Below are 22089 nucleotides of genomic sequence, written 5' to 3' on the forward strand. Positions count from 1 at the left end.
AAATGAGTTTCCAGATGACTCTAGAGAGAACCCTACCAAGACCAGAAGAGCCTCCCAACTGAGCCCAGTCTACTCAAAGAACCAGGAAAGATAATAAAATGGTGTTTTAAGTCACCAACTTTTGGTATGTGGTTTGTTATACATCAATATATAAATGGGATAGTTCCTCATCTTGTAGAGCTTTTAAGTTAAGAACAACAGCAACATTAAAAGTAAGTCCATGAAGTCAGCTAAAGTACTACAGCCTTAAAGTAATCACCCCTCTCTCTCAAAGCAACCTTGGCTACCCAAAAAACAAAAAGGCAGTTGAAAACAGATCATAAACAATAAAACTAAGTGAAAACTAGCTCATGGTGTCTAAAGTACGAGGTCCCAACGTTGGTCAGAAATGTCAATTTAGAAACATTTGCTGCTCTTTCCTACATATCCCAATCAGGATCTCCATCTTTCTAAAATATACCTCTGCCCTGGGTAGCTCCCTTTCAATGTAGAAGGTAGTCCTAGAACTTGGGAAACTAAGGCTATTTGTGCTCCTTCCCTTATCAAGAGGCAGGACAAGTTACTTTTGCACAAATCACAATAAAAGAATACAAGAAAAATGAGAATAATATCCCACCCCTTTGCTATGGACCAAACTACTTTCTGCATTATGGAACTTCTTAAGATAGAACCTTTTTGTGTCTATTGCAAGTCACTAATGGGAGTATCTAGCATCAGCCCTATCACAAGTCATACCTTAAGCTCCCTTTATAAAGCATTTCACTCTTCTATGGGCTTGGTTTATGCCAATTTTACATGGTGAGTTTTCACAGATACCTCAGGAAGCCTCAAGTGTAGAAACACCATATAGAAAAGAAAATGACATGCAGGAAGTATGTCAAGCAAAGGAGATGATTTTTTATTTTTATTTTTAAAGCAGAGGAATGATGGGGAAAGGGAGAAAGCTGGTATTTTTTGAGCATCTAAACTTATAAAAGCAACTGATGTTTTATCTCATTTAACCCTCATAACAATAATTTTACAATTGAGGAAACCAAAGTTCAGAGAGGCTACTTACTGTGTGACTTTGGGTAAGTCACACAGTAGAACCAAGATTTGAACCCAGTGTTGCTCAACTCCAAAACTTTCTATTAAAATACACTACAAAAAGAGAATAAGGAGAACCTAAGGAGAGTCTAAAAGTTAAAGTAGCATTGAATCACATGGGACAGGAGCAAAAGGACAAACAAGAAGCAATGAATAATGCAGAATGCTCCTAGTATACTAGAGTTTTTTGGGGTGGGGGTGGGGGTGGAGGGATGAAGCGTTCCTAGATGGTCTAAAACAGTGTTCTCTAACTTCAGTATATAACAGAATCACCTGGAGAGCTTGTTTAAAATACAAGCAGATGGCCATCCTTGCCTTCCCCTTCCTCCCAGTTACTGATTCAGTAGGCCTGGGGCAGACCCAGAAACCTGTATTTCTAACAAATTCCCAAGAGATGCTGATGCTCTTGGTCTGGGGACCAAACTTTGAGAACCATTGGCCAAAGCTATTGCTCCAAGAGTTTTCCAAAGCTTACCTGTAACACATTTCTGCAGGTCTCACAATAAATATATTCTGAAATATATATCTCTCTTCCTCTGACCTTATCACACCCAAAATAGTACCATCTTATAGCCACCAAATTCAGTGGCTCTATGAGGGACTAAAAATTCAGCAACTCTGTTAGAATAAATATGACAGCTCTGGTCCTTTGCCTTTAAGGACCTTACAGAAAATGACCAACCCAGCTTCAACTTGAATTCTTTCTGCAAAGAGACAAGGGTAAAAAGGAAACTTTAGAGAAGTTTGAAGGGAAAAAAAGAGTTCCTTCTTAAGATTCAAAAGGATTACATCTGCCAAAAAGGAATTTAAGAAAATAATTCCATTTACAACAGCATCAAAAAGAATCAAATACTTAGGAATAAACTTAACCAAGGAGGTAAAGACTTGTTAACTGAAAACTACAAAATACTAAAGAAAGTAATTAAAGGAGATATAAATAAATGGAAAGACACTTCACATTCATAGGGACTTACTAATATTATTATGTCTCAATATTAATATTATTAAAATGCCCATACTACCCATTGTAATCTACAGATTGAATGCAATCCCTATCAAAATTTCAATGGCATTTTTTGTGGAAATAGAAAAAAAAAAATCCTAAAATTCATATGGAATCTCAAAGGACTCTAAATAGCCAAAAAATCTTGAGAAAAAGAATAAAGCTGGAGGCCGGGCGCGGCGGCTCATGCCTGTAATCCTAGCACTCTGGGAGGCCAAGGCAGGCTGATTGTTTGAGCTCAGGAGTTTGAGACCAGCCTGAGCAAGAGCGGGACCCCGTCTCTACTAAAAATAGAAAGAAATTATATGGACAGCTAAAAATATACACAGAAAAATTAGCCAAGCACGGTGGTGCATGCCTGTAGTCCCAGCTGCTCGGGAGGCTGAGGCAGTAGGATCGCTTGAGCCCAGGAGTTTGAGGTTGCTGTGAGCTAGGCTGACGCCACGGCACTCTAGCCAGGGTGACAGAGCAGGACACTGCCTCAAAAAAAAAAAAAAAAAAAAAAAAGAACAAAGCTGGAGACCTCACACTTCCTAATTTCAAAATATTACAAAGCTACACTACAGTAATAAAAACGATATGGTATTGGTATGAAGTTACACATATAGACCAATGGAACAGAATTGGGAGACCAGAAATAAACACTCAGGGATGTGGTCAAATGATCTTTGACAAGGGCAAAACGACTGCACAAGTGGGAAATGATGGTCTCTTCAACAAATGGTTCTGGGAAAACTAGATATCCACATGCAAAAGAATGTAGATGGACTCATATCATATACGAAAGTCAACTCCAAATAGATTACAGACTAAAACATAGGAATCTGAAACAATGACGTCTGAGATATGAAATCACTGCCTATTTGCCTACGCCTATGCATTAAAAACTACAGGCAAAAGCAAAAATAGACAAATGGGACTGCATCAAACTTAAAAACTTCTGTGCAGCAAACAGAACAACAGAGTGAAAAGGCCATCTACGGAATGGGAGAAAAAATTTGCTAACCATTCATCAGATAAGGGTTTAATGTCCAAAACATATAAGGAACTCCTACAACTCAACGACAACAAAAAAGTAGCCATATTAAACAATAGGCAAAAGATTTGAATACACATTTCTCCAACAATGATACACAAATGGTCAAAAAGCATATGAAAAGATGCTCAACATCACTAATCATCAGGGAAATGCAAAGCAAAACCACAATTATTTATCCCCACATACCAGTTAGGATGGCCACTATTTAAAAAAAAAAAAATAGAAAATAACAGGTGCTGGCAGAGATGTGAAGAAATTGGAACTTCTGCACACTTGCACACTGTTGGTAGGATTTTAAATGGTTAAGCCACCATGGGAACAGTATGAAGGTTCCTCAAACAATTAAAAATAGAACTAACATATGACCCAGCAATTCCACTTCTGGTTATGTATCCAAAAGAACTAAAAACAGGATTCCGAAGAGTAAGTACACATCCATGTTTAACCGCAGCACTATTCAAAATGGCCAAAATGTGGAAGCAGCCCAAATGTCCATCGACAAATAAATGGATGAAGAAAATGTGGTACATACACAAAATGGAATATTATTCAGCCCTTAGAAAGAAGTAAGTTCTGATAAATGCTACGTGGATAAACCTTAAGGATATTATGCTAAGTGAAATAAGCCAATCACAAAAAGACAAATACTGCATGGTTACACTAAAAAGAGATATTTAAAGTAATGAGATTCACAGAAACAAAAGTAGAAATGTGGCTGCTGGGAGCTTGGGGAAGGGAAAAACAAGAAGTTGTTCAGTGGGACAAGCAAAATGAAAAATCTCTAGAGATCTATTGTACAATAATGTGCACACAGTTAACGATACCATACTGTACATCTGAAATACTGTTAAAAGAGTAAGTCTATGTTATATGTTTTTTACCACACATGCACACATACACACACAGAATTTAAAAAAGGGTTGGCTGGGCCGGGCGCAGTGGCTCACACCTGTAATCCTAGCACTCTGGGAGGCCGAGGCGGGCGGATCGTTTGAGCTCAGGAGTTCGAGACCAGCCTGAGCAAGAGCGAGACCCTGTCTCTACTAAAAAAAAAATAGAAAGAATTATTTGGACAACTAAAAATATATAGAAAAATTAGCCGGGCATGGTGGCGCATGCTTGTAGTCCCAGCTATTGTGGAGGCTGAGGCAGTAGGATTGCTTGAGCCCAGGAGTTTGAGGTTGCTGTTAGCTAGGCTGATGCCATGGCACTCTAGCCCAGGAAACAGAGTGAGACTCTGTCTCAAAAAAAAAAAAAAAGGTTGGCTGGTGTGAAGATAGTGAGTTATTTCAATTGATTGTTCCCAGTTACAGATTGAACTTCTTGTTCTACTTCCCCCTCTCACTATTGCACTTGACTAGTTGAAAGAAGGAAGGAAGGAAGGATTGGTGAGTTACATCTGCCAACAGAACAAAAAAAAGGAAAAGATAAATGCCACCTTGCTGAGGTGAAATGATCCAAGGGACAGCAGGGCGAAAGAGGCAATAGAAGCTTGGATACCTATGTGAACATGTGTAGGAGAGGAAAAAAAGTAGAAGAGGAAAAAACATTTACACATACCCCCTGATGCAGCAAAGGAAATGGGCACAATGTTAACAAGCTGCAATTCTCTTTATATGACAAGATCATACTTTCAGCCTTTGATTCCTTTATTATTGTAATTGTCTACTCCTGCTCTAACTTGATTTTACTTTCCTGGCAGGTGACACCCAAGTCATGCAGCCTTTTCACTGGAACTCACATCTCTGTCCAAGGTGCTCTGCTCACAGGGAGCGGTGCAGGCATTCTTCTCTTAAGATTTTACACAGTCCATAAGAAGGTTGCTCTCATACTGCATAACCTCACTTAACAGAGATCTGCTCACTAAAATGAGCCCCATCCAGCAAATAAGCTTGGAACCTCCACTTTCCCCCTTTGGAAACAGAGGAGGAGTTTGTTAATTGTTGCTATTAAAAAAATCAGGCAGCTTCTCAGGTGAGGGGGCTGTCAGCATGTCAGCCTTATCGCAGGCAGGAGAGCCCCTGTGGGTGAATTAGGCAGGATGGGTGGGGTGGAAGAGAGGGGACTGCAATGTCCAGTGCCTCCTCCAGTGGAGCCAAATGGTAGGGCACTTAGGACAAAACCTACATCTAACCATCAAAATGTTCTTTGAGCTAATGCAATGGTCATGTATACAAAATCAGATTTAAATAGGAAACAGGATGCCAGCATAGTGAAGATGAAGACATCAAGAAAGTCCATGCCTTGATTAAAGGGGCAGTCATTCTAGTCAACTCCTGCTGATTGTTATTACGTGGGAATGTAAGCCAGTGTTGCCAGATCTTTAATTTTTTTCATTAGAATCCAGCCATGTGGATTTTTGTGGAAAAAAACTGAAATTTTTAGAAACATTTTGAGGGCCAAACATACCTAAGGACCATTTTACAATCTCAGGCCCACCCATGAAAGAAAAATTTGCTCACACAAACATGTTGTCAGGAGTGTTTCTAAGAAGGAACAGAAATAAGATGCACTGTATTCTGCTTCTACCACACCCCAATAAATAATATATAAGAAATCCAGACCGGGCGCAGTGGTTCACGCCTATAATCCTAGCACTCTGGGAGGCTGAGGCGGGCGGATTGTTTGAGCTCAGGAATTCAAGACCACCCTGAGCAAGAGCGAGACCTCGTCTCTACTAAAAATAGAAAGAAATTAGCTGAACAACTAAAATATATACAAAAAATTAGCCAGGCATGGTGGCGCATGCCTGTAGTCCCAGCTACTCGGGAGGCTGAGGCAGAAGGATCGCTTGAGCCCAGGAGTTTGAGGTTGCTGTGAGCTAGGCAGACGCCATGGCACTCTAGCCCGGGCAACAGAGTGAGATTCTGTCTCAAAAAAAAAAAAAAGAAAGAAAGAAACAAAGAAATCCAGGAGAAGGGGAAGCTACCTGTACAGTTCTAATGGGCTGGGACTGATTACAATAAGCAAAATATATTATGCAAACAGAAACCCATACACCTGGTGTTACTGTCTTGAGAAAACCTCCAACGCACCCTTTAGATCACGACTCTGAACAGATACAGTAGAGAACAGGATCTGAAGGGGGAAGGATGAGTACAAGGGAAATCGTTCCCAATGTATTTGCAGCACATATATAGATTTCACTGTAGTCCCCTGAATGCTCCAACATCCTGAGCTGACTGAAACGATTACATCTTTTCATGTTTCAGTGTGTATACAAAGCACATAGCACCCTCTACACCATTCAGCCCCAGAAAGGGGGATGAGAAATAATTTAGATCAGCCTAACAGGTACTAATTTGACCTGCACTGGAGGAAGGGCTGCCTGCCAAGAATACTGCCTCCAGGACCTGGAGGCTCACGCCCTCCCAACCGAGGGAAGCCTCTGCACTTGCACGCAATTCCCAAGACAGACATAAAGTGAGGCTGGAGAACCTTGCTTCAGGGCAGATAATGCAGGAAATTCTTTATGCACTTATGCCTGCTCTCAACCATCAAAGAATCCCTTAAGAGCCAATAACTAGGGCATCTAATCCAAAGCACAGAGAGGGAACAAGAACAAGTCCAGGAGTTCCCTACCTGCCCCTTATGGGCCCTCATAGTCATAATGCCTTCTATTACACTAGCATTTGATTCTTTTCCAAATCATGTTCATACAAAACAGCGATTGGCAAACTACAGCCTGCAGGCCAAATCTGGCACACTGCCTGTTTCTGTACAGCCCACTAGCTAAGAATAGTCTTTATATTTTTAAATAGTTGAAAAACACCAATAGAAAAAATGTTTATGGCACGTGAAAATTATATGAAAATCAACTTTGTTTCCATAAATAAAGTTTTATTGGAAGACAGACTCGCTCATTCATTTACATATTGTCTATGGCTGCTTTCAAGCTGTAACAGCAAAGTTGAGTAGTTGCAACACAGACAGTATGGGCTTCAATACCTAATATATTTAATATCTTGCCCTTTACAGAAAAAGTTTGCCAACTTCTGATATAGAGAGTAGAGCAAGCATCACACTCAGAGTTCAAAAAGATACAAACCTAGTTGAGCAGGGGAGCTGCAAAAATGAGAAATATTAACAGCAATGGTACCTCTCCTCCATCCTATACTCACTCCCATATTGTCAGAGAGAAACGGGTTGCCTAACCACCCCTGATGCCAAATAAGTTACATATCTAAGTGTTACTGCCTTCTGATGAGGAAAAAGATGGCTGGATTCCCCCAATCATTTAATAAGACACAGAAGACTAAGTGGACCAAACCCAGTAAGTCAATGTCAGTGACGAAACAAGGCTATGTTTTCTTCATACGAGGGTGTTGGAGAAGAAGCATACCCTAACACCTCAAGGTGGCAGATATTTAGAATTAATAAAACAGAAGTCTTTCTCAACCTTAAGAAGGAGGTTCCAGAAAACCCAGTGGTAGGAAAATTTACTACTAAGAAACTTAAGACCCTATGGAGGAAAAAAACAGATTTAGGAGTCCCAATCTACGAAATTATGAAATCTATGAAATAATGTTCAGTAAAATAAAACAAGAAATAGGAAATATTTTACACATCTTAAATTACTAATAATGAGTACTATTAATTTTCATTTACCATTAATAATGCTCATGCTCTTCGGCCCTAGCAATTCCACTTCTAGAAATTTATCCTCTAGAAACACTTGCACAAGGATGCAGCGATGCTGTAGCATTGTGAAACAGAAAAGCAAAAACAATCCAAATTCTACCCACAGAGGACTGGTTAAATTAATTGTGGTACATCCAATTGTTGGGACACTGTGCCATTGTAAAAAAGAATATCAACATGGAAAGATGCACATGTTAACAAGGTAAGTGAAATAAGGAAATGGTGGAACAGTAGATTTGATATGATCCCATTTTTACAAATCAAGGGGGAAAATGTTGTTTGCATTTGTATAGAAAAAATTCTGGAGTTAACACACACACAAATTGTTAACACTGGTTATCTCTGAGCAGTGGCTCTGCAGAGGACATTCATTTTCTATAATCACACATTTCTGTTTGATTTTTAACAAATGAATTTGTAACAGTTTTGTAAGTAGCAAAAAGCAGGCATTTCACTTGCATTTATGATCCCTTGTTTACTATCAATTTTTCAGGATCTCCGTCCACACAGTTTGAATAACACACCTTCATATTGGGGGTTGAGGAAGAACAGAGGGGCGTTGTTGCAGGCAACTTGCCTGCTAAAGGGATCCATTCATTAATGCATTCATTCACCCATTCATCAGCTCTTCATTCAAACATTTAAGGCTTTTCTTATTACCACAGTCATGACTTCTCCTTTCTGGTTTTCACCATAGTCTTAAGACAAAAATTAATCTAAAAGCGTATGGCGTTGGCCTAACTTGAATTTACCCTACTTAGTAAAGTCTCCTCAGGCTATTCTCAACGAGAAGTCAGAGTGATTCCTTTAAAATATAAGATAATGCTATTCTTCTTTTGATGGCTTCCCAAATCACTCAGAGAAGAGGTCAAATCCCTTAATGGCTTAGAAGACCCTGTATAATCTTTTCCCCATCATCTCTCCAACTTGATCTTCTATCACTCCATCCCTTGCTATACTCCAGGCTACATTGGCTGACTATGCCAAGCATCTCAGGGATTTTACATTTGCTCTTCTCTCTGTCTGGAATGCCCTTGCCTCCAATGTTGACACGGTTGTTCCTCCATTTCCTTGAGGTCTCTGCTCCAATATGACCTTACCAAACTTCCTCTGATGACCCAAACTGCAAACTTTCATCCCAGCATCCCCAACATCATTTAGACATTTCTCTTTTTCTCTATAGAACCCATCACCATCTGGTATACTAGGTATTTTATTTTATTTGTTTATTATCTTTCTCCCATTAGAATGAGCAACTTGTCACTGGCACTTAAATAGTACCAGGCACACAGTAGGTGTTTAGTAAATATATGTTAATGGAATGAATGGATGGATGGATGGATAGATGGATGGATAAATCACAGAGTAATTATTTTACAAGCCCAACCCTCAAGGTTATAATAAAAGCCAAACTCACACCTGGGGTAGCCATTATGCATACTCCTGAGCTTCCTCTTCTAAGGCCTAGGTTTACCTATCCTCAGCCTCTCTTACCTTGCCTCTCTTAAACTAAGTTGCTTAATTCCACCACAGCCTTTGTCTCCTTTTGGATTTCCCAATACCTGTTCCTCTCTTTTCCTAGAAAGAACAAGTCATGATTTGCCACTACTACAAATGAAATTCTCTTGGTTCAGGATCTTCCTTATTCTTTGTTCTTAAATGCCAAACTTCTGAGCAAGAAGAACTCAGAAGTTAGGAAGGGTTTATTATATCTTGAATACCAAAGGCAACCAGTTTTTTCTATCACTTTTTTCAGAAGCAATTATTCATATCCTACATAATTACAGGTACAGCAAAACTTCCTCCCTTTTTTCTTTTTTCGAGACAAGGTCTCGGCTCTGTTGCCCAGGCTCGAACGCAATGGCGTCATTACAGCTCACTTGCAACCTCAAATTTCTGAGCTCAAGGGATCCTCCTGCCTCAATCCCCCAAGTAGCTGGGACTATAGGCATGTACCACGATGCCTAGTTAATTTTTCTATTTTTTGTAGAGATAGAGTCTCACTATGTTGCTCAGGCTGGTCTCGAACTCCTGGCCTCAAGTGATTCTCCTGCCTCGGCCTCCCAGAGTGCTAGGAATACAGGCATAAGCTACTGCACCCAGCCAAAAGCTGTCTCTTAATATAAGGATTCTGACACCCACAAGAAAAAATGAAACTTCAATCATCACAAAACTAAAAAAGATTCATTCTAATAATGCTTAGATCCCAAAACAAAAAATGATGGCAGCACACACTTTCTCAAACCCTAAATATCCTACGTCTAAGCAAATTTAGTGAAAGCCTTCCACAGAAACTAAAAGAAAAATAAAACACCAATGGGAAACAGAATCTTCACACTTAATTTTGATTATCCACATCTAATTTGGTCTATATCAAGACCAAGTATACTTTCGCTGAGACCGCAGAAGAATCTTCAAGGAGAAAATAATATGAACAGCATTGACTGGCAGAGATAATATTACTGAGACGCCAAGCCAAAGACCAACAAAATGGTCTCAAGAGGAAGTTGTGTACGATGTCAGAGCTCTCGGGGAAGGTGCAGGCCCTGAGTCATCAATGTAGAGTCAATATGAGGGACAGGTGGCCAGGTGCAATAGACTTATTATTACAGGCTTCAGGACAACCAATTCACAAGTTAGGAAGATGGCACAACAATGAAACATCAGAGGAACAAATTATAGATCACCCAAGCTCCAGTAATAGAAGGTGTGTCTTCCATGTACAACTCTAGATAATGCCACTTCATTTACTCAACAATTATTGAACCAAACTCTCTGTTCAACTAAATGATGTGGTACCATAATTAGTCTTTTTATCTTTTTTATTAAAAAGGCCAAGTAGGACTTGTATTGCATACTAAATCATAGGGAATATAATTTCAATTCCACTTATTCATTAAGTAAAACAAATAATTGTCTGTCATGGGCACAACATTAGAAGTATCTGGTACATGCACAGCAAAGACGAGAAAGTGATTATTTGGGGCAGTTAGGGAAGCTTTCCTAAAGAAAAGGTGACAGCTGTGCTATGTTTTGAATAATAATGAGTATACTCCCCACCCAAAGAAACTGAGAAGGATTTTAGAAATATAAACCCTTTAGACCCAGCACAGAAAAACTAATAAAGTTGGACCCCTCTCTATAATAATGAGGCTGAGAATACTGGTACTTTCCTAATTTCGAGGTTACCCTCTCCTTCTTATGGACCTATGCTCTGCAGACATAACCATTTATTTCTCTCCACCAATGAATGATGTTTGGGTTGAGGGCTTCCTAGAGAATCCCCATGTGACTGGGGCTAAGAAATCAACTAAGTCTGGTGGCCCACGAAACCTCAAGAGGCTTCAGACTGTTCCAAACTTCAAAACAATTCCCTCACAAAAGTCTAAGAAACTTAAAAATCCAGTGAGGATTTCTAACTCTAACCTCTGATGTTCTGGGCCAAATTTTATGCTACAGCCGTCCATGTACTTCCCCAGTCTTCATCTATCACAAGGGGAAAGTAAACATCAAAAGACTTCAGGTCTCAGAACATAATCAATCCTATTAAATACTCCAGACCCAAGGCTTTGTTACCTATCTGGAGACAGAGTGCAGAAACAATTTTGTGTTTCTAGGGGGAGATTTAGATCAATTTTGATCTCTCAGTTTTTGGGATTTAACAGTGAACATCTCTAACTGGGGATCACTTTTTTAGGACTAATCAATACAGTTCTATGGGCAAGTAACTATAACAGTGTTTCTTCTAGAAACATTGTGTTGGTTACAATTCTACCCAAAAACAGTAATTACAAATTATCTATCAGACCTCCAATTTCATACAATGAGAGCTGACTGAAGAGCCCCCTCAGGCAATGATCTACACCAGCAACAGAGGTTTTGATGGGGGAAAACAACACTGTAGGAAAGCACTAATTTCAAATGAAGTGGAGGAAAGGGTGCCCTCTTCAGGACGCAGGGGTTCGAATCCCACCTATGCTTGCAAGCCCTCATTAAAAAGCCATTTCCTCTCTCTGCATCTGTTTTCTCATCTATTAAAAAAAAAGATGTGGCCAAGCCCAGTGGCTCACGCCTGTAATCTTAGTACTCTGGGAGTCTGAGGTAGAAGGATTGTTTGAGTTCCAGAGTTCAAGACCAGCCTTGGTGTGGTCACACACTTGTCCCAGCTACTCAGGTGGCTGAGGCAGGAGGATCACTTGAGCCCAGGAGTTTGAGGTTGCCATGAGCTGTGATGACACCACTGTACTCTAGCCAAGGTGACAGAGTGAGACTCTGACTCAAAAAAAAAAAAAAGGAAAGAGAAACACTGTACTAAATAAGCTCTGGGTTCCCTCCAGTTTTAATATACCATTTAAACAACTTTCCTTTTCCTAATACCAGTCTTTAAAGGCCAAGGGACTCCTACTGCAGGGAGTCACAATACCCTGATCTTTTCCTGAAGCCTGCAAGAGAAAAGCAGTTTCTTGTAGTGAAGCAAGGACCTGCCCTCCACTGCCCACAGACAAAAGGAGACAAAAGGTGTACTGGTTATTACCACTGAGCAGCATAGAGCTATACTGAAATATATACTGGGTGCTTATTAATACTATCACTATTTGCAGTCACTATTTATTATCCCAGTAGCACCAAGGATCAAAACATCCCTCCTCAGCCTATCTTCTGCTACAAAGTCAAAGAACAAAACCCTCTACCTTCAAATACAATCACCTTTTGTGAATTCCACTCACTTAAGAACAACAGTCACCTACAAAAACAGGCTCTGTTATAAGATCCAACCTCATACACAAACAGTAGGGAGACCTTTTCTTCCATGCCTTCCTTCCCTAACAGCAGCAGCAGCCCAACAGTGACACCTGCTGGAGAACTAGAAGCAATGGCTGGCTCATCAGCTAGAGGCTAACAGACCCTTTAGCAGGTATAGAAGATGCTGATTAGCAACTGTTTGCATTAGTGACTGATAACCAGAATGCAGCCATTCAATTCATGAGGAAGTGTTGGCCCTTATATAACATGTGTACACTTAGAATGTTTTACAATATACCTCATTTTTGAGTCAGCTATCAACCCTCACGGTATCCCATATCCTAGCTCATTTAAAAAGTGACTCCGAGGCTGGGCACAGTGGTTCATCCCTGTAATCCCAGCACTTTTGTGAGGCCGAGGCAGGAGGATCACTTGAGGGCAGCCATTCAAGACCAACCTAAACAGCATAGTGAGACCCTGTCTCTACAAAATATTTCTAAAAAATTAGCTAGGTGTGGTGGTGTGCCCTGTAGTCCCAGCTACTCAGGAAGCTGAGTAAAGAGGATCTCTTGAGCCCAGGAGTTCAAGGTTGCAGTGAGCTGTGAATGGGTCACTGTATTCCAGCCTGGGCAATAGAGTGAGACCCTGTCTCTAAAAAATTTTTTTTTATTTTATTTATTTATTTATTATTTTTGAGACAGAGTCTCACTCTGTTGCCCAGGCTAGAGTGCCGTGGCATCAGCCTAGCTCACAGCAACCTCAAACTCCTGGGCTCAAGCGATCCTTCTGCCTCAGCCTCCCGAGTAGCTGGGACTACAGGCATGTGCCACCATGCCCGGCTAATTTTTCTATATATATTTTTAGCTGTCTATATAATTTCTTTCTATTTTTAGTAGACGGGGTCCCACTCTTGCTCAGGCTGGTCTCGAACTCCTGAGCTCAAACAATCAGCCCGCCTTGGCCTCCCAGAGTGCTAGGATTACAGGCATGAGCCACCACACCCAGTCTAAACAAAAATTTTTGTTAGATCCTTAATAGTTTCCAGATTTTAAATGGCCTATATTATTAAGAAGTGATTATTAATATTTTAGGTGTACAATGTGGTAGCCACTAATCACATGTAGCTATTTACTTGAAATTAATTAAAATTATAAAAATTATAAATTTAGTTCCTCAGATCATACTGGCAGCATTTCAAGTGCTCAAAAGCCACATGTAGCTAATGTCTACCATACGGGATAGCATAGATATAGAACATTTCCATCAGTGTAGAAAGTTTTATTGGGCAGCAATGCTCTAGAGAAACATAGTGAAAGTATTTACAGACAAAATTATTAGATGTCTAGGTTGGGGGAATGGATGAGGGATACAGATGAAAGACAGCTGGCCAAGCACTGATAATTTCTGAAGTGAGGTAATAGGTTTATGGGAGTTCATTTATTATATTTTTCTCTTCATTTTTATATATGTTTAAAGATTTCCATAATAAAAAGTTAAAAGAAAGGAAAAATAAGAATGGTTCACTTAAAAATGAAGTTATATTAAGGAATATACCATTAAGGGCAGCTTGGACAAATCTTTACTCATGTAGATGAGAGTTCAAATTTTCAGAGACCAACTACGTGACCTTTAGTAAGAAACTCTGACTTCTCTGCGCCTCACTTTCCTCAACTATAAGATGGGAAATTTAATACCTGCCTTGCACAGAGTTGTGGAAATTAGAAACGACTATGTCAAAGCAATAACACAGTCCCTAATACATAGTAGGCCCTCAGTAACTGATATCTCTACCATCAAACAGTAGAGTTTATTTTTAAACCACTCAGATATTTTCTCAGAAGAACAGCAGATGAAGAGGAACTGCTAGAGCAGGATGGACAAAAGCTGACCAGAAGCCTACTGGCACTACAGAAACAGGAAGTGCTAGGATTCTTAGAGCAGTAACTGAAGTGAGTCCTTTTAGGGCTACCTTTAATAAACTTCTTAAGCACCTCTTGCATGTCAGGCACTGTGCTGGTTGCCTTTTCACCTCTCTTGACAAAGAGGAAGAACAGAGTCCCAGGTTCCTGATGTGGGCCATCAAGAGAGACAAGATATTCCAAAACCAGGAATTTAGGAGCTATTAATCCTGAACTGGTCTCAAACACATGGACATAGTAACAACCTCTCTACTTTATCTACCTTTCACATCCAGCCAAGTCTCCCTCTATTCCCCATCCCTAGCTCCTAGTAACTGCCTACTACCCTACATACACCATACCCTTTCCTCCCTTACTATGTTTTATTCCTCTGCAATAAAAAGGCCCTTCCTTCTCTAAATCCTACCCATCTTTCAAGACTTGATTTTGTAAACCCTTCCTTGATGACATTTCCCTTTCTTTGAAATTAGACTACATTAAATCCCTGTACCATACAAGGAAGCATTTGATCATCTATACTTTTGATAAACTTCACGTATGTCAGTCTTGCCTCAACACTAATATTGTATACTCCAGTGGGCACAGACACTTCTTTTGTATTCTCCATTAGTGCCTAGCACAGTGCTGAAAAAACTGTAACCATTCAACTAACAATTATTGACTGAGTGATTGTCTAAAGCATCCTCCCAAAATAAGAAGTACATTATGTGCACAATCCATATTCCTACCCTTGTTAGAAGCTTATGTCAGAGAAATTTCAGTTGCTTCAACAGAGGATGGTAATGCAGAGCAATATGCTGTTTGGATCCACAGGCATATTCCGGGAGCTGGTGATTACGCTAGATTTGACCTTTACAAAATTACAGAAAGAAGTCCCTAATAAATCAAGATAGATGCACACATAGCCATACATGGAACATGTGGTGGGCGATCAACTACACCCACTCTGTTTCTTCCATGAAAGAGTTGGCTGGGATGCCAATCCGAGTATGGAGAGGCCTTCCTTCCATAAATAATTCTTCTTCCCAACCCCAAGGTGAATGTCCATCTGGAAGGCCATTCAAAGAATCTTTACTGAGCAACTAATGTGCTGTCCAGAAACAACATATATCTCTAAAATAAAATACTTGGAACTTTCCTTAACATACATACATATATATTGGGGCGGGGCGGGGGTCAAACTGCAGTGTTCCAAAAGATAAGGATTAAAAGGTGAACACAGTTGCCCAAATGAGTAACACAATTAGCAAACTCAACATCATAATCTGTACCAAGCAGGGTTCTCTTTTACTTATTCCTAGGCACTCTGGGACATTTTCTTGTCTCACAGTAACTTGTCCTGCACGTACAATCCTTCAAGAAGGTCAAAATGCAGGACAGAGAAAGTCAATGGTTCTATTTCTTCATGCCTCTCTAACCTATCTACACTGTCCTTTCCAGGCTAAAGCCAGAGCCTTAGGCTTAGCCAGAAATAGAGCTGGCACAACCAACTGATTCATACTGCTAGCCCTACCCTATCTCTGCCACCAGAGCAAGATTTTCTAAGAAAATGCAATGGGGAGATCAGAACCAGATGCGTGGGTCCTAGATACTCCAGATACAGCCACAGTATCTATAGGACCAACAGAAGAGATACAAGGAGAAAAGCAAAGGACGCAGGAGAAGATAGGAAAGCAACTGCTTACCTCCTGAGTGAATCTTCCTCAGAGCTTTCCTCAGGCATATCCTGATGTAAGGCCTCCTGTGATACAGTTCCAGATCTGCTGGACTGGGTGTAAATTCTTTCCCAGTGGCCTGTGTCTTGGTTAAAGGCCACCCCCACAGTCCTCTCCTCCTGTGGGCTAGCAGAGCTGCTCAACTCCAGCCTGCTGGAGCTGGGCGTTTGGCCCTCAGTCCGCTCGAGAGGCGGCAACTGACTGCCGCTCGATGGCACACCCTCAAAGGTACTGGGGACCTGCCAGGAGGAGCTAGCCTCACCAGAGGAGTAGTTAGGTGTGGTTCTTTCCCAGCGCAAGGTATCGTTGTTGAAGGTCAGGAGATTGTGACAAGCACGGCAGCGATTCAGGTGCCCACGGGACAGATTGGAGTTGTTCTCACTGCTGTGTGGGGTAGGCTGGTGAGAAGGGCCTGGCCTTTCAGATTCAATGTTATTGTTGAGCATTTCCTGGGCCTGCTGGCTCTGGGGAGCTTCCCCACTCAGGCTCTGATCCAGCTCCTGAAGCCGGTCATACTCCAAAAAGAAGCGTCTCAAGTCACATTGAAGCTCATGGCGAATGCTGCCTGAGTTGTTTTGGCTCGAGCCATTCCCTCCATCTGACTCAGTCGCCAACCCTGACGCTGGAAAACCCCTCCCTTCTGTGGCTGAAGTGTACACAGATGCCTGAGAGCCACCTTCCTGCTGTCTCAGCACCGACAGCAAACTCACCGAAGAGGCACTGGTCCTGGGTGGAGGCATGGATTCCGCCTCAGAACGAGAGTTCAGACTGAGTACTGTCCGGGTCCACTCGGATCCTGTCAGCCCAGGAGCTATTTCTCGGTGATACCTAGAAGGGTGGCTAGATAGCGGGCCTCCCAAAGAACGACGGGTGGGACCCAGACTGAGGTTGCGGAGCGTGTTGCCGGCTGTGCTGCTCTGGACTGTACTGAAGGCAGACGGCCGGTTCAGGAGGCCCTGGTCCTGCTGCGTTGATGAGGCCTGCTCCGGGGGATGGAAGGGCTCGGTCTGTACAAAAGAAAAGGAAGGGGTAGTAGCTCTGGCAGAAGCAGGGGGGACACTGTCCTGGTGTGGCAAGAGGGAAGGAACTCGAGTGCCAGAGCAGCGGCTGCACAGGCACAGGATCCCAAGGTGCTGGCAGCACTCAGCTGTGGGGTAACTGACCCGCTGTCGGAGCCTGATGTAAGCGGAAGTCCTGGGGCGCTCCGTGGAGGGCTGAGGGGGAGGCGGTGGGGGTGAGGGGGTAGCAGAATCTTGCACTGCGCTTTGCTCTCCCACCTGGATGCCAGAGGAGCGGGAGGACAGCATGTGCAGGAAATTGTGGAGGAGAGGCGTCCGGCGAACTGGCTGTGATTGCAGGAGGGCACGCTGACGGTAGTGGGATAATTCTGTTCCATCTATGGGGATCTCTGGTTCATCATCACCCTGCAATGTGGACCAGCATGAAGCAGGGGGTAGAGCAAAGCAGTTAGGTAGAATTTCCATGTAAATCATGAAAAACTAGTGATAATCATCCAAGGAAAACAACATTCATAGACAGGCAACAACTCTCTACCCCTGAGGCACTGAGAACTAACTGGCTTCAGATTCAGAATCATCATATGGTATTAAATTATTCACTTCCAATTAGCAACATATCTGAATGAGTACAGCTGGCAAACCAATTCTCTCACAAAAGGCATCTTCATGACATGGAAGCAGTGATGGGAAGCAAAATGTCAACCAGCCAGAGGCATATGAGTGACAAGCTATCTAACATTGCCTACTGATGACAAGGGTTACTTCTAATGAGGCAATCACTTGATGGTTTCAGAATTGACTCTCCTGTCAAGATTATAGCTGTAACTTTGAATACACAGTCCGAAGCTAGTTTTAAATCTTAACTGGAAAGAAAGACAGGTATTGATAATTAAAATCCAATATAATCAGAATTAGAGCACTAATTTAGACAATAACTCACAGTTTAGCTGGAACTGGATCTGCTGGACTAGCTTACCTGCTGATTAGATGGGTTAACAATTGCTGTGAGTAAGTAGTGCCCAAGTGGATCAAATCTCACCAGACTGAAATTATAGAAGAAACAGACAAGAGACACACATAAAGGGATTACGTTAACTGAGAGGAAGAAACTGTGTTCTAATTTACAGCAATCAGTACTGTTAATTGTGGGATTACCCAGACATCCACTTCATGCTAGACTTAAAACATTCAAAGAGATTAAAATCATAGGGCTCAATACTTCTTGCCAAAGGAAAGAAATATGTATCACAAAAATAATAATTTCACTTGAAAACCACCTAGATTTCCAAACCATGAAGCAGCTACATTAAACACACATTTGCTAAAATCTAATAGCCCATTCTACCAGTAAAACATAAAATGCTCCCATATTCTGCCACAGGTTCAGTTCTTCTGTCACACAGCAGCTACACTGGTAAGAAGCATGATTCTGGTGACAATGAATAGTGCCAGCATCATGTGACATAGCTGAAAGTAGAAAATTAGCCTATATTCAACTGCAATACCAAGAGGACCAAAGAAGGACAATGCATCAACTTTAATTCAGGCAATATCTGTTTTAATCTTGAGGGCTAAATAAATATCAATGAGCTGATTTGATATGTGCTTACATCTCCATGTTCCAGTGTGATTAACACAGACAACCAAGGATGAGCAATTACCCATCAAGCTGTCTAAAATACCATCCAAACGTTTCAGGTTTACCCAAAGAAGGGCTATCCCAAATGCAGTTAGCTTTGAACCTAAAAAAGATTCTAATGACCCGGGTCTACAGAGACCAGACAATAAGGCCCATAAGGGACAGCTGAAATGAACAAAATGAATCGCTTCCCAGCTGATTAGCCAGCTGCTTAAAAAGTAGGAGGAGCCATGGAGGTTAACAATGTGCCATGAGGAGGGAAACAATCTGTCTTCTGAGGTGACAGCAGAAGTAAATGTTCTCTATCATGTCAGTCCTGTGCCAGACACTGCTGGTGGGGTAGAGTACTCACCGGACCCGTTCCATCTCACTAGCTGTCTTCACTGCAGCAAAGGGCTCCCGTCGGCTCCAATCCCAGAAGTGGATCTCATTGGCAGTGGCAATCAGCAGGAGCTGAGCCGTGGGGTGGAAAGCCAGGGAGGCAATGGCATTGTTGCTATCTGTGAACCAGCTTTCACTGCCACCCTATGAACGAACCAATCCCAAATATTCTCAGGTTACAAGTTGCCAGCAGACTGGGAAGTCAATTTCATGAAAGGTCCATTGAAGGCAAAATGACTACTTGTGGGGCCTACTTTAAATACGTCCTCTGTAAAATGATGTAGAAAATCAGCGATCTGGCAATGCCACTAATTTATCAGACAAACATTACTGTCAGCTCAATTCTTCAAGTCACTTACAATCCCCAAGCAATGAGCATTATGCACAGTTCCTAATTCTAAAACCTACAAAAACCGAAGCTTGGTGCACAACATGGTGCAGAACAACCCACTAGCCAGTCACCAAGAAACAAAGCATCTTGCTTTGCCAATCATAATCAGAGTACAAGACAATCTTTGCTCTAAGACAATAGAAATCCATCCTGAACACATCCTAGAGCCTCCTGTACTATGTTACAATGGGCAGATGGAAGAATAAATACAGTGTTCATCTTAGAATGGAATACTATGAACCAGACTTCCTGTCAATTAAGGGGGCAATGACTACCACATAGTCAGAGGTAGTCCTAGGAACCTAGCTAGGCTTTCCCCCAGAGTTAACCCAGAGGTAAGCCAGTCTCTGCATTTAGAATACCAAAGAAAAGGGTAGCCTAAGGAAATACTTACATGTAAATCCCAAATCCTAACCTCACCATCTAGGCAGCCGGAAGCAATAAGGCCTGAGATGGTAGGATGAAAAGTGACACACCATGGAGTGCGGCGGTGTCCAATCAGAGAGTGAACACATTTGCCGGTCTTCACCTCCGTAATATAGATATTATGATTCACATGGGTAGAGGCCAAGAGAGTCCTAGGAAATCCAAGAGTAGAAGTGAATTCAGAAGCACATGGGAGGGTAACCAATTTTATCAGCTTTGGACAACAGAAAATCGCTACTAGTGCCCAATCCAGCATGAAAGAAACTAAGCCTTGTGCATAAGGCAGCATAGCTACAAACAAAAGAAATATTCTGATCTTGAAAAGCTTTCGGCTTCTCCACACTGTCCCCAAATGACACACATCACCTTCAGAAAATGCTTTGTCCAGCTTGGAAAACCATTATGCCATTGTTGGCCAATATCACAGGCAAAGGATTGTTATTGAGAAACTTTCCTCAATGTGCATAGTTTCCTTTGCTTATTCCTATTATTTTTCTGGTTATTGCTGCTCATCTACTTTTTTCCTTTTCTGACACACTGCCAAAGCTCTGTTCATACAGTACTTCAGAGAACCTTTAGGGACTGACTTGGAAAATCAAGCTAAGCAAAATATACAGAAAGCAATGCTATCACAAATCTTAAGATTAAGTTATAGATAAGTACTAGGTACCTGTCTGGGCTGAAGGCCAGCAAGAAGGTAGAGCGTGGACTATCCGGTAGTTCTACTCTCTAGGAGACCAAAAAAAAAAAGTTAAAATACATTATTTGTAAACTATGGCTCACCCTATCTCAAAAGCACATGAAGCATTCCAGATTAGTATTCACAGTGCAGGCTTAAAAGCTGGAGACAATGATCAAGCTACAAATTGAGAGATAAATCGAAATTACCTTCAGGAAAAATGTCTAGCTCTAAAAGAAAAAGATATTTCTAACCCATAAATTCTTCCAAATTTATAACCAACTCCGTAGGTCAGATATGTCAATTCTCCCACACAAGATAAGTATATCCCAATTCTCTGCCATTAACCCATTCCCAGATCCCATTCTACCATCATCCCTACAAATCCTATGTCAAAAATACTCATTTTTCTTACCTTGCCCTCCCATTTCATCCACCGGGTTTTATCTTCCACCAGTTCCTGCAGAAGCCGCTGAGCTCCCATGGCTCGAGTGCCCCGTTCTCGCCCCCAGAGTATCCGGACCGCATTCTTCTCTGGGACAACCTTCATGGCGCTCAGTAGCCACTGTCACACCAGGTCCAGGAAATGAAGGAGCAAGTAATAGCTCCACACACTGAAGCAGCTAAAACGAGGCCATTCAGGTCCTGGTAAGTTGTCCTCATGGAAATCTAAGGAATGGAGAATAATGTCAAAGACTGTCTATTCTGAAACAAGAGAAGCTTCCCATTACAAATCCAATGCTAGCTCAAAGAGGAAAGTATTCTTTTCCTATTTAATGACATTTTCTCAGAAAAGACCCTTCTCCCAGAATTTTTTTTCCAAAAATATTTTATACTCTCATATCCTCCGTAGCTCCACCTTATACCTAAAGAACAGATCATTCTCTAGAGCAGTTATTCTGCTGTTATTCTTTTATCAGGCATGAAGCACTTTTGCTAATAAAAAGACCTAAAAATTTGCCTTTCCCTTCTGTGCTTCCCTAGTGATTGTATCCCTCTTACTCCTTGGGCAGCCTGCAAACCAAAGGACAGGTAACCAATTTTAAAAGGGTATTACTTGAGGTACAGTTCTTATGTACAGCAGCTTCAATTCAATCTCCTACCTAAAAGCAAGTACATAATGACTATTTGGGAGTACCATACTCTCTCTCTTGTTCTCTTCTCCTCTAAAGTTCTAGAGACTTAAAAGAACAGAGAAGGGAAAAGATGAAAATAAAAAAAAAAAAATGAGGTCCTTCTTCTCATCTACCACAAGGCAAAAGGCCCTCATCACAAAATTAAAAGGCAGAAAACTTCATCATAAAATTAAAATTCTGGCCGGGTATGGTGGCTCACGCCTGTAATCCTAGCACTCTGGGAGGCCGAGGCGGGAGGATTGTTTGAGCTCAGGAGTTCGAGACCAGCCTGA

At 41.5% G+C, this 22089-nt stretch overlaps 1 protein-coding gene across 7 annotated transcripts in view; it reads right to left on the reverse strand.

Moving 5' to 3' along the window:
* The window catches only part of AMBRA1 (autophagy and beclin 1 regulator 1), a 144735-nt gene extending 123389 nt beyond the window's left edge, over window positions 1–21346 (reverse strand). For 4 of the 7 annotated variants that reach the window (XM_069471295.1, XM_069471293.1, XM_069471294.1 and 1 more), the window contains exons 1-7: window positions 21097–21346; window positions 20673–20731; window positions 19971–20154; window positions 19157–19329; window positions 18142–18208; window positions 17424–17570; window positions 16117–17153 (exon numbers count right to left, since the gene is read on the reverse strand). In XM_069471295.1, the coding sequence (XP_069327396.1) occupies window positions 16117–17153; window positions 17424–17570; window positions 18142–18208; window positions 19157–19329; window positions 19971–20154; window positions 20673–20731; window positions 21097–21231 (1802 nt within the window). In that variant the 5' untranslated portion in view covers window positions 21232–21346. Of the gene's footprint in view, window positions 1–16116; window positions 17571–18141; window positions 18209–19156; window positions 19330–19970; window positions 20155–20672; window positions 20732–21096 lie in introns of all 7 variants that reach the window. The other 3 variants (XM_069471290.1, XM_069471291.1, XM_069471289.1) reach the window with 1 other exon arrangement.
* Between the last annotated feature and the right edge of the window lie 743 nt (window positions 21347–22089).

Source organism: Eulemur rufifrons, chromosome 6 (assembly GCF_041146395.1).
Source record: "Eulemur rufifrons isolate Redbay chromosome 6, OSU_ERuf_1, whole genome shotgun sequence".
Lineage (NCBI taxonomy): Eukaryota > Metazoa > Chordata > Mammalia > Primates > Lemuridae > Eulemur > Eulemur rufifrons.